Raw genomic sequence first — 13374 nt, 5'->3', positions numbered from 1 at the left:
CCTATTTGCAAACAGCTCTGGTTTCCTTGAACATGTCCTTTGTTTAAAGGCACTGGGCAAGTACTGAGATCCACTTTTTAAGGTTTCTTGAGTGGGCCAGTTCAGGTGTTCAGCACTGAAGTTTGGGCTGTTTGGGTGAAGCAAACTGTGTGCTGTGAGCTCACTTGATGACAGGATGCATTCTCAGATGCAAAAGTTCCCATCTACACATTCATTTCTCACATGGGTTCTGCCAGTGCTGCTTAAGAGGTGCTGAGTGAGAAACATCCTCCCACTTATTTTTGAAGAAAGAGAGCCTGAGGGCACAGTTTGAGGTGGCTGCAAGTGGCTGATCTTGGAGATAATATTTTGCTGTAGTCACCTCATCCTAATTTCTAGTGGGAACCCAAGGGATAGAGAAATAAGGTAGTACACAGGCACAGTAACCAATCAGTGGAAGGCTGAGGTGGATGTGCTGCATTTAAAATATTTCATGGGAGGGGAGAGAGAGAAAGGATGGAGACAGGGAGGAAAGGAAGACTCTATTAAAATCTCTGGCTGTAATTTGCTCAGTTGTTAGTGATAAAATGTAAGGCAAAAATAGGAAGGGCTATCAGCTGGAAACATTGCCCAGCAGGCAGTGGAATTTAAAAGTCACCCTAGACCAACTCTAAAAACTTAAGGCCAATATTTTTCTTTTGTTTTTATCCCCCCTCCACCCCCCCAATTTTTATTTATATATTTTTTTCTCTTTCTCAGGTTTCCTATATCAAAACTCCAAAGCAAGTAGATGAATTTATTGAAATCCAGAGCTCCACAGGGACCTGGTACCAGCGCTGGCTGGTCAGAATCACGACTACTCTCAAACAGGTAAAGAGAAAGGAAAACACTCCCCCAGGGGCTTTGAGCTTCCAGCTGCAGTGCTTCTGTTGCTTCAGGTCATTTTCTGTTGAAACTCTGACTCTTGCCCTGCTGGTGTTTGCAGAGGCTTGTCATCTGATTGCACTTTCTATGCAGATGTGTGCATCTGCACGCTGCCAGCCATGTGCTAAAATACCCCTGTGGGGATCACAGCAGGTCCAGCTGTGCAGAGCTCCCAGGCAACCAGCACCACAACAAGAGGACACAGACTCAAGCTGGGAGGTTTAGGCTGGATGTTAGAAAGAATTCTTCCCTGAAAGAGAGATTGGCCATTGGAATGTGCTGCCCAAGGAGGTGGTGGAGTCACCATCACTGGAGGTGTTTGAGAAGAGACTGGCTGAGGCACTTGGTGCCATGGTTTAGTTGATTAGATGGTGTTGGGTGAGAGGTTGGACTCAATGATCTCGAAGGTCTTTTCCAACCTGGTCTGGTCTGGTCTATCCTATCCCTATCCCTATCCCATGAGCCACTGCCCCAAGAGCTTGACTCTCTTCTGAGCAGAGAAATATTGATTCCCTCTCCCACAAGCCTGAGTTAATTTACCACATGCAGTGGATTCAGAAGGTTGTTCCTTGTTTCTGCTGACAATATCATAGTGTCTCTTCAGCTAATTTAACCTTTCACACATGTTATGCTGCTTACCTATACCCATGCAGAACTTCCTGGAAAATCTTGATAGGTCTTCTAGTTTAGGAGAAGAGATCTTCTAGTCTGGGAGAATAGATCTAATCTAAGAGAATAATCTTAAAGAGGACTCTGTCTTAATTAATAACAGTGCAGGTGCTATACTATTTACTATATATCTGTGGCAAGAGCATGAGGGCTTAAACCCCATCATGTTCCTGGCAATATTTTCTTCAAGATGTCAAGAGCAGATATTGGCCAGGAGCAGACACTGACCTGCCTCCAGCTCTGCTTGGCTGCATCCCTACCTCAGTTTGCATTATCCCTCCCAAAGTGCCAGCTATATTTGGGCTTCTTACTCTTCACTGAACCTTGGAGCTCAATTTGAAAGCACTCCTGAGACCATACATATATTTGAAAAGACAAAGTTGTCTGAAGGCCTGAAAACAGGCTCATACCCACATTTAATGATATAATGTGGGAGAGATACTGCATCATCCCAGCCTTAATTCATGCCCTCCAACTCTTTACAGAGAATTCATATCAAGTACCCTGGCACAGAGCTGAATAAGTGACCTCTTTGCAAGCCATTTATCTCAATAAATATGATATTGAACAAACACTGAATAGAAGCCACACATCTGACCTTCCCCACTGAGCTCTTTTTTCACTGACATTAGATTTATGATGCACACAGAAATGAATCTGTCAAGTGTCTACCAGGCTTTCCTTGCAGCTAATTCCTTCTTGTGGGTTTGCAGGTCTGGGACAACGTGCTATATTGTTTAACAGCCCAGTACAGGATGAACACACTGATGCTGGCTGTGGTTTGGTTTACAATGGCCTTAAGGTATGGTAATTCTTTGTCTTTTCCAAGAAATTAGAGAACACTCAGGGTTTGAGGAGTTATTTGTACATTTAAAGAAATGAATACAAAATTAATCCTGGCCTTACCTTAAGAGGTGTTTGTGTGCTAAGCCTTGCTTCCCTATAAGCTATTGATTAATATGATTGCTTGTAGGAGAGTGCAAGGTGCTTTGGGCAAATCAAGACTTGAAAACTGGGCAGCAGGGCAATAGTGCATCAACTTTCTCATCTCTAGGCCTTTCATTTGACCTTGTCCACACAAAAAACACCCCACCCCTACAACCCTACCTGATTCTCAACTGTTCCTTAGTCTAAAAACAACTCAGGTGAGCCTAAATCTAAACTACAGGTAACTTTTGTCTCTCCTAAACCTCCCACTTGCAGAGTTAGGGAAACTTCCTGAGAGTGTTTCCCAATTTCTTGCTACTCTGCCGGTCCCTTGGGCAGAAAGGAGAGCACATTGCTGTGTTCTCCAGCCAAGGACCAAATGGCACTAAAACTTAAATACTTTGTGCTGCTTTGAGCGAACAAAATTGCCTCCACATGCTTCTGACAGCAGATGTGTGTTTCAGGCAGGGAGACAGCTCAGGCCTGTGCCTGAGCTGAGCGAGAGTTTGTACTAGAAATGCATGTGCATCAGGAAGGGAACACACCTCCAAGTTATGTAGTAGCTCGTTGGGAAAGAACTGTGGTATCTGCAGTGCCAGGATCTTGCACCCCTAATGCATTTCTCCTGTCCTGCTGTAGTTACTATGGCCTTATTGTCTGGTTCCCTGACATGATCCGCTATTTCCAAGACGAGGCATATGAGTCCCGAGTGAAGATCTTCGACGAGGAAGAAGTGTCCCACTTCACCTTTAATTTCACCCTGGAAAACCAGATCCACAGAAATGGGGAGTACAGAAATGATAAGTAAGTGAACAGAGCATGGTTCAATGCCTGGGAACTGAAATAGATTTCAGAAAGCTTTTTTCCTCTTTTTATTTTCTCTTTCTCAACACTTCCATCAACTGTTGTTCCATCTGTGTTGCCCTTTTGGACACTCTCTCTGCATCTCTGAAACCCCAAAGGCGTTTTTCCACAGAGCAGATATCCTCCTTATCCTGTTTTTCACACACTGCCTCAGCCACTGTCATCTCCATACCCCGCAAGAAGAGATGCCCTGCTTCCAGCAGCCCCTCCTTGTTGGGAGCAGGGCCCCGGGCAGCCACCTGGCTGGGTGCAGAGGTGACTGTTTCCTTAGCTCACACTGACATCTACTGGTTTTGGGCAGTAGAGACCAGCACTTATGAAACCCTTCCGCTGCTGCGTTTCCACTACAAAAACCTATTTTCCCTCGACATGCCTCAACCCAGTCTCCATTCTGCAGCCCATTAGTGTGAGCTGTGTCACAGCCATTTGTACTGGTGTGCTTCTCCCACACTGCCCAGCATCTCCCCACAGGATGAGTGTGGCATCTTTCTTGTGCTTTGAAGTCAGTGAAGTTACTCTAGGTTTCCTTTCTTCTCTTTGAGCTGAGCCTGGCCTTTTTTCTTCTGCATCCAGCCTGGATCCCAGCCACTCTATGATTCATAGCAACATAGATCCTAGTGATTTGGAGCAGGCTATCATTATTGTTATTATTATTCTAAAGCTCAGTAAAATGGGTGACAAAATCCCCCTATGTAAATTCATGGGGATCTCATTTCCCCAGGCAGACTAGGAGGGGTGCTGCTCCAGCTGCCTTACACTAAGTGAGGATAAGTGGTACAGAAAGCACACACTGTTTTACTTTTCACAGGTGAAACCATGCCTCATTGCCCAGCCAGGTTGTTCCTCTCCCCTCAGAAACGATTTGTCTCCATTTCCTTGGTGTGTATCTGGTAGATGTTGGTGGGAGACCCTAGCACGTGTCCCTGTGTCCTTCCAGAGACCTCCTCTGGAGCAAGAAGCTGTTTGATGGTGCAAACACAGCCTTATGCTTCCTATTCCCCTAACTATTGAGCAGCCAAAGCCTGGTCATAAGTGGATGTTGGTCAAATTTAAGGATTGAGGACTCCTATGTTATGCCAGGAGCAGATGCTCAGTTTTCATTGGGCAGGCCCACAGAATATCTCAAGATAACGTTTGTCGCTGTGTTTCCCCTCCAGCCCTCGGCTGCGAGTTAAAAGTCCACTGAACACAAGTCCATTGCTCTATGACTCTTTTAAAGATGGATATTAAGGAAGCAAACTGCAGGAAAAGGACTTCTAACAGCCTTGGGGACTAAATACATCACAGGCTAATGCTGAGGAAATGCAGAACAGCTTAAGTTTTACTGTCACCTATGAGACCTCCTGGGTGGAACAAAAGACTTGAATAGTCTTCTCATGGTGTTTGTGCATTAATAATATCTGTTAGTAGCTTCAGTTAGGAAGCCCTGCAGTGCTCATTTAATGGTGTAAACAGCCATCATGCTAGACTGTTGTAAGTGCTCAATTCAATTAAGTTCCTGGGTGTATGTCAGAAGGCTTTTTGTTTGGTGACAGTCATGGCCTGCTTAACTAGAGCAATAATGCTTGCTCTTAATCGCTCCTTACATCTTCCAAACATGCCTGTGCATTAACCAATGCATCTTCTCAGTGTCCCTGCAGAATTTCACAGGTAAATCAATACTGTGTCATCCTGCAGGCAGGCAGGTCAGACATGTCAAGCTTCCCATCAGAGGAGAAATCAATCACCTGCCACAGTTGATTATTTTTCGTGTAGTCTGCTTTGGTTCCACGATAAGCAATAGTCCTGGAACAGAGATGCTTACAAGCAGAGCCCAGATAATCTCCCCACTCTCTCTAGAAACCCAACTGCATTTTCACTTAGAAATCACTCTGAGTTTAAACAGCTGTCAGAAACCTTTCACTGAATGGCTCAGTGGGCTCCTGATAAAGCCTGGGTTTATTTATGCCAGAGAAAGGGGCAGAATAAGGCAGGCAGCAAGGTCAGCTCACAAAGGAAATGCAATGCACTGAGTGAAATTATGGACCAGCCCTGAATGTGAGAGGTTTTGTGTCCACTCAGTCTTCTTAGGTGTGGCTGTTTTGAGGAATAGAAAAAAAAGACTGCCAGAAAGCCTACAAGGTCCATCTCTCTTGGGGGGGGGGGGGGGTGTGTGTGAAGATTCTTCAGCCCCTTTTTTGTCTACTAAACTAAGTAAGCATGGAGTTGGCAGGACAGCTACACATTCAGGCAACACCTGCTCTGTAAATGACCTTAGAAATTGCTCTGAGGTCTCTTGAAACACCCATTCCATGCTCTGTAGTGTAGGAAATGCCTCCAGCCAGAGAGTGAAGTTCTCTTTCCTGCCCCACAGATTCATTGGCATGAAATTCAAGGAAGTGAGGTTTGAGGATTCGTTGTTTGAGGAATGCTACTTTGAGGATGTGACATCCACTGAGACCTTCTTTGAAAACTGCACCATCATCTCCACTGTCTTCTATAACACTGGTAAGGGCATCCCTGCTACAGTCTCATCTCTCTAGTTAGGAACCATTTGGTCAGATTATGGGAGAAAAAAATAAAATAGAGCGTGCTGTAAGTTTGATTGTGTGCTGGGTAGTGTGGCCAAGAAGGCCAATGGCATCCTGGCCTGCATGAGCAGGGAAGTCATTGTGCCCTTTACTCAGCACTGGTCAGGGCACACCTTGAGTCCTGTGTCCAGTTCTGGGCTCCACAATTTAACAAAGTTGCTGGAACATGTCCATGAGAAGGGCAACAAAGCTGGGGAGGGGTCTGGAGCACAGCCCTGTGAGGAGAGGCTGAGGGAGCTGGGGTTGCTTAGCCTGGAGAAGAGGAGGCTCAGGGCAGACCTTCTTGCTCTCTACAACCACTTGAAGGGAGGTTGTAGCCAGGAGGGGGTTGGTTTCTTCTTCCAGGCAATCAGCACCAGAACAAGAGGACACAGTCTCAGACTGTGCCAGGGGAGGTTCAGACTGGATGTTAGGAAGAAATTCTTCCCAGAAAGAGTGATTAGCCATTGGAATGTGCTGCCCAGGGAGGTGGTGGAGTCACCATCACTGGAGGTGTTTAGGAAGAGACTGGATGAGGTACTGGGTGCCATGGTTTAGTTGATCAGATGGTGTTGGGTGATGGGTTGGACTTGATGATCTCAAAGTTCTTTTCCAACCTGGTTAATTCTCTATTCTGTATTCTGTGTTCTGAGATTGATGATGATGGAAAGGAAAAAAAGAGGATGATGCATTTAGAAGGAGGCTTCTGGTTGCTCCATCAGTGTTTTTAATCCCATAGCTTCTGTTGTCATCAGTTGCTGCATGGGAAATGCAAAGGTCTGTGCTCAGACCGTGGCAGGCTAAAGGCATGGCAGAATGCCCAGCAGGTTAAGGGCTTGACTTGACAAATTTGGCTTAAAACATCATTTTAAGCAAGCTGTGATTGGTGATCAATCATAAGCAGTAAAACAGACATTCATTTATCCTGAAAAAAACACCTTTTTTACTTCTGTTCCAATAGAGAACAAACCATACTGCCATGAAAGCAGAGACCTGCATGGCCTGCCCTTGTGGCAGGGGGATGCTGGGGTCCTGGTGACTTCACAAATAGAAGGGGTGCACAGGCTTACCCCCAGTCTTGCAGCTGGAGTTTGGCAATAAAGCAAAAGCGCCCTGGCTGTTTCCATGGGGTGAGGAACTCCTCTCAGACCTTTGGTTTGGTTTGGCTCCTAACTCCTATTGCTGCTCTATGAAAAAAGATCAGCCAAGCAAGATCAAGACTTTGCTGCATATAAATACCTGAAGGATGGAGGTCAAGAGGATGGGGCTGGGTTCTTCTCTGTGGTGCCCAGTGATAGGACAAGGGGCCATGGGTACAAACTAGAACACAGGAGGTTTCACCTGAACTTAAGGAGAAAATTCTTTACTTTGAGGAACAGGCTTTACTGGAACAGGCTGCCCAGAGAGGGTGCTGGAGTCTAACTCTGGAGACTTTTAAAACATGCATGGACATTGAGTTCCTGTGCAACCTGATGTGGGTTTACCTGATTTGGCAGGGAGTTGGACTAGATTTGGGGTCCCTTCCAAATTCTACCTTTCTGTGACTCTTTCCCTTGCAGATCTCTACGAACACAAATTCATCAACTGCAGGCTCATCAACAGTACATTTATGAAGGAGAAAGAAGGCTGTCACTTGGACTTTGAGGAGGACAATGATTTCCTGATCTACCTGGTCAGCTTCCTAGGCAGCCTGTCTGTGCTGCCAGGCAACATCATCTCAGCATTACTCATGGACAAGATAGGGAGAATAAAGATGATTGGTGAGTGGGGCTGATGGGTGCATGGGGCAGGCCATGGCTGGGAGCATGACTGTGCAAGAAGCCAAGGTCAGTGTGAAGGTCTCACTGCATCTGCACACACCAATACAAGCAGGGCTGGCTCAGGTGGGGATGAGTCATTCTCATGCCAAATGGAGCAGAAGGGTAAAAAGACTCAAGGGTGAGGCAAATTATCTACTTTGCAGCAGTGGGCAAGTTACCTGCTCCCTGCCTCCCCACCCTGCTTTTCTGTGCATCTGTGACACCTTCCTTTTTCATCTTGACTTTTATGCCAAAGCTTCTGTGTTCATCCAGTGCTCAGCAAGGCAGTGGCAGAGCTGAAGCAGGGCCTCTTGGTGCTGTTGAGTTGATGGCAATGTCCATGGCCCTCTGTGTAAGCTGCTTCTTTGAAGCAGCTACTTTGACAGTCCAGGAGTTCCCTCTTTTTTTTGGTGTTCTGACTTGCAAATGGTTTTACAGACAGCTTCAGAGAGCATATGGTAGAATAAGTGACTATACCACAGCCAGGCAAGGTGCCACACATGAGTATCATTTTATCAGCTTTGTGCTTATTTTGTGACTTTCTGCTGTCATTTCCCCCCAGGGTTCAGACCTTGCTCTCCAGGTACTGGGGGAATGTTGTCTCAAGTGAGTGGACTGGATGACCTTTGGAGGTCCCTTCCAATCCAAACCATTCTATGCTTGTAAATTGTAACATTATGTCCAAAAGGAAGCATTTGACTTCCAGTTCAGCATCCACATTATTTCAAGTGGTGTCAAAGTGATTTAACAAAATCAACCCCCAAACAACAACAACAACAAATCCTTTGGGTTCCTGGTGCTAGATCAAGATATTTCAGCAGCAACAGAATTTTTCCAGGGAAACATACTCTGATTTTGCAAAAAAAGCTGTTTTTCAGGTGAAAATTCCCAGTGGGATAGAAGGCAGTGATGTAGCCATTAGGATTTCTGACTATGTGCTGTGCCTAACTGAGCATAAACGTTCTCACTTTCTCCCTCGATGGTGTTCATAAAATTATGGCTCCTGTGCAAATGTGCCATGAAATCTAATGATGTTCTTATAATTAAAAGAGACCTCAAGTGCTCCATACAATTGGCTGTAAATTATCCTAATTGAGACTATAAATGTCTGAAGTAATTTCAGTATAATATGGAATGCAGCAGCTCCTCACTCAAAACTCAGGCTGGAAAACCTTCACCATGATTCTTCCTCCTCATTGACTTTCCTGTTGACGTGCCTCTGCTCTTCCTGAGTCCATCTGGAAGTCTGAGATATTGGAAACCTGCCTGGAAAAGCAGGACTATCAGCAGGATCAGATGGTCATGGAGGACATTTTCAGGCTGTTTTCCAGCATCAGATAGGCAGCATCAAGGTGGTTTCTTCGTATTCTCACAGGTGTAATTTGTTTAGGGGTGAAACATTGGCTCTTCAAAGCCATCTTTATCAACAGCTGTGTTTACTCAACTGTGGACAGGGGCAACCGGTGCCAACAGTCTTCTCTTGGTTTCCTCCCACAGGTGGCTCCATGTTGATCTCAGCAGTGTGTTGCTTCTTCCTCTTCTTTGGCAACAGCGAGTCGGCAATGATCGGCTGGCAGTGCCTCTTCTGCGGGGCCAGCATCGCCGCCTGGAACGCCCTGGACGTGATCACCGTGGAGCTCTACCCCACTGACAAAAGGTGCTCAGAATGTGTCTCCTTTTCATCTCCACCCTCTGACTTAGGCCTCCCAGATCCTGATGGGAGAACCTTTCCCTCTGACATCACTCTAAGCCTTTTTGGCCTTTTTTTCAGGCTGTAGGGAGAAGCCAGAAGGAAAGGAGAAGGTTTGAGCTTTGGAGGCATTATGCCTTTAGCTGCAAGGTGAAGCAGAATTCACAGCAGAGCCCAGGTTGTTTCTCTACTGGAAACCCACTCCAGCTAAGGCTCAGAAGGGCTTTGACTTTCCTTGGGGAGGGCAAAGGCTGTCATAGTGGGGCACTATAGGGAGAAGCTGAGACAGAAAAAGGAGAAATGAAAACATGAAGACATTCTCCTTCTTGAGGCAGACATGCAACACTTTGATGTCTATTTCTCTGCTTATTTATTCTGTCTGGCTTTGCTTGCTAGCAGCATAGCCTGAGCAACACAAAAGCATTCACAAAATCACCCATCCAGATCTTCTGCAGTCATTCTGAGAACCTTCCTCCTAACCACTGCTTTCTGCTCTTCTTCCCCACAGGGCAACAGCCTTTGGCATCCTCAATGGGCTTTGCAAGTTTGGTGCCATCCTGGGGAACTCAATCTTTGCCTCCTTCGTAGGGATAACCAAGGTGGTTCCCATCCTTCTGGCTTCCTCTGCTCTGGTCGGCGGTGGCCTGCTCGCTTTGCGCCTGCCAGAGACTCGAGAACAGGTCCTGATGTGAGCAGCTGAGGCCAGGGGCATCAGGGGGTGCAGACAGAAGAACAAATAAGAGCCATTTTTGGAGAAATCAAAATGTCCATTTCTACACTGTTGTGTCAATACCTCAAGGGAAGAGGACAGAGGGAAAGAAGACCCCAAAGGGATAAAACTTCAACCACTAGTTTCTGATCCTTTTACAGCCACAACTGGTGCATGCAGCTACCACACACCCCTTGCAGAGCTTGGGTTTAACCTTGCCTACACTGGGAGTCTACCTTTTCCCTCTCCATCCTGGTGCAGCAACACAGGACGTGGACAGCAGCTTGTGCATGTGTGTGCCTGTGTGGGTGTGAGCGTGTCCAGCAGGACAGCAGATCCTGACCCCCTTATGCCTTTGCTGAGCTGTGAGATACCTCCTGCCTTGCCCAGCGCTCCTTGGCAGTTCCTACCAGCTGTGCTCAGACACGAGGGGCAGCCGAAGGGGAGGCAGGTAACAAAACTACTGTAGCTGAGCTCCAGCAAAAGGGACAAGAGCTACAAATGACCCTGGCTGGCTTGATTTTTGAGGTGAACCAACTGAAAGAGTGACAGAGCTCTGATTCCTGAAGGATATGAGGGTGGCTGCTTGGCACTCTCAGAAGAATTGGCGTCTCAAAGCCCTTTACTGTCTTTACATGGGCATAGAGAATGAATAGGCACCTTCTTGGTCTGGGAGAGAAATAAATAGATATAAATATACATATATATATATATGTATTTACACATAAATTTACAGATATTGAAGTGATCAGCTACTGAAATGTATGATTTCTAGTATCTGCACCCTCAAGAAGATCTTAAGAGGGACACTTAAATCTTGTTCCACTAACTCAAGATTAACTGGAGTCACGACCAGTTCAGCAACACTTCCTCCTTTATGTCCAGACACGAAATATTGCAATGCATTGATGGTGGGGAATATAGATTTCTATGATGGTGATGAAGACTATTTTTTTTCCTGCAGCTTTCACAGAGGAGAGATTCCAATGATATTGCAGCACTCCACAAACCAAATGTGTACATATTATCCAGTGTAAATAGGAGACTTCTTTTTTTCCCCCACTACCCCCTTGGTCTGATACCTAGAGTATGGTAACTGTGATTTTACCAGCATTTTAGCCATATGATTTAAGGACTATGATGCTTCTTATCTACTTGGGTCTCACTGAAGCACTGTAAGCACAGTTACTCAAAGCCATTTAACTTGGGGCGCAGGGAATGCCCACAGCAAGCTTTCAGCTCTACAGAACACAACGTTCTCCAGGAGGGGGCACAGTTCAGTTTGATCTCCTGTCAAAACCATCCTTGACATTCACGTGCCCTTTGGGGTTTTTTCAGCATATGACTTAAAAGTCTTGGTGCACCTAGGAAATGAGGGAGTTGTGTATTTTTCTGATATATCTTCTCAGGAAGCATGGAATGAAACACACACAGGCAAATAACACCCTGATGCTCTCAAGTGGCTAGGTAGCGATAACTGGGACCCTTCCCACAAGCTCAGCCATAGACAAGAACTGATCAGGAACCATCACATCATGCAGCAGATCTGTCCCAGTAGGATATCTTGTGACATAAACAATGATTTTGTATGTGCTCTTTGGGGTTTTTTTTGCTGGCTTTGCTTTGGTTTTCCTCTCTTTTTTGGTTGTTTCTTGGTTTGGGTTTGTTTGTTTCTTGGGTTTGTTTGGTTTGTTTCTTGGTTTGGGTTGGTTTGTTTCTTGGGTTTGTTTGGTTTGTTTCTTGGTTTCGGTTGGTTTGTTTCTTGGGTTTGTTTTGTTTGTCTGTTTCTTGGGTTGGTTTGTTTCTTGGGTTGGTTTTGTTTGTCTGTTTCTTGGTTTGGTTTGATTTGTTTCTTGGGTTTGTTTTGTTTGTCTGTTTCTTGGTTTGGTTTTGTTTGATTTGTTTCTTGGTTTGGTTTGATTTGTTTCTTGGTTTGGTTTGATTTGTTTCTTGGGTTTGTTTTGTTTGTCTGTTTCTTGGTTTGGTTTGATTTGTTTCTTGGGTTGGTTTTGTTTGTCTGTTTCTTGGGTTGGTTTTGTTTGTCTGTTTCTTGGTTTGGTTTGATTTGTTTCTTGGGTTTGTTTTGTTTGTCTGTTTCTTGGTTTGGTTTGTTTCTTGGTTTGGTTTGATTTGTTTCTTGGGTTTGTTTTGTTTGTCTGTTTCTTGGGTTGGTTTGTTTCTTGGTTTGGTTTGTTTCTTGGGTTGATTTTGTTTGGTTTGTTTCTTGGTATGGTTTTGTTTGTTTCCTGGTTTGGGTTGGTTTGTTGGCTTGTTCTTCCAAAGAAAAACCTGCAAGACAAACTTAGAATCCAGCAGGACTGAAGTCTGACTCCTCTGCCTTCAGCTTCACACCAAAAGTCACAGAATCACAGAGTGAGAGGGATTGGAAGGGCCAGCTAGAGATCATCCAGCCCAACCCCACTGCCAGAGCACCTAGAGCAGGTTGCACCGGAACATATTCAGGCAGGTTTTGGAAGTCTGCAGAGATGGAGACTCCACCATCTCTCTGGGCAGCCTGTTCTAGTGCTCTACCACCCTCAAAATAAAGAAGTTCCTCCTCATGTGTAGATGGAACTGTCTGTGTTCAAGTTCATGCTCATTGCCTCTTGTCCTGTCACTGGGCACCACTGAAAAAACACTGTCCCCATCCTCCTGCCCCCCAGATACACAAAGAGCTGGCACCAGGGCCAGACCCACATAACTGTGGGAATGTGTCTCCAGTCAGCACAGCAGAAGACAGCTGAAGGACACAGAGCAGGGTGAAATCACAAGAAGTGAGTCCTTGCTGATGAGGCTAACCCCTTTAATGAGCATCATTTCTACCATTATGTCAATGAGGGATAAACACTTCAGGAGCAGCTAGCCTCCAATGGGCTATTTGGGATTTTGGAGACCTGTTCTGAGGGTTATGAAATGGATGAAATCACAGGCTGCTGTAATCACCTGTCTCATTATGACTAATTTCTTCATTTTGTGAGTAGCTTAGAGCCTTTCTTTTCTGATTTGTCTTCAAAACAGCAAGGTTTCTTTTCTAAGGTGGGAGTGAATGTAATTATGTCCTTTGGCAGCAGTTCACAGCTTCTGTGGAGGATCACAGCCCGGAATGTGGGTTTGGTTTTTGTTTTGTTGTGCTTTTTTTTCCTCTGTCTGGTCCTTTTGCATAGTGAGAAGCAGCTAAATCCTTTTTTCAACACCAAAGGTCACCCTGATCTGTAGGTTTCATTCATTTTACTGGGCTGGGCATGGCAATTACCACATTACAGT

At 45.4% G+C, this 13374-nt stretch overlaps 1 protein-coding gene across 3 annotated transcripts in view; it reads left to right on the top strand.

Moving 5' to 3' along the window:
- SV2B (synaptic vesicle glycoprotein 2B) overlaps positions 1-12004 on the top strand; it is a 70262-nt gene extending 58258 nt beyond the window's left edge. For all 3 annotated transcript variants that reach the window (XM_054168993.1, XM_054168994.1, XM_054168992.1), the window contains 7 exons: positions 739-849; positions 2286-2374; positions 3139-3303; positions 5717-5850; positions 7472-7672; positions 9209-9368; positions 9910-12004. In XM_054168993.1, the coding sequence (XP_054024968.1) occupies positions 739-849; positions 2286-2374; positions 3139-3303; positions 5717-5850; positions 7472-7672; positions 9209-9368; positions 9910-10093 (1044 nt within the window). In that variant the 3' untranslated portion in view covers positions 10094-12004. The remainder of the gene's footprint in view (positions 1-738; positions 850-2285; positions 2375-3138; positions 3304-5716; positions 5851-7471; positions 7673-9208; positions 9369-9909) is intronic.
- Positions 12005-13374: the final 1370 nt, after the last annotated feature.

The sequence above is a fragment of the Dryobates pubescens genome, chromosome 17 (genome assembly GCF_014839835.1).
Source record: "Dryobates pubescens isolate bDryPub1 chromosome 17, bDryPub1.pri, whole genome shotgun sequence".
Lineage (NCBI taxonomy): Eukaryota > Metazoa > Chordata > Aves > Piciformes > Picidae > Dryobates > Dryobates pubescens.
The sequence above is the reverse complement of the archived record's forward strand: the minus strand, read 5'-3'. Positions and strand labels throughout refer to the sequence as shown.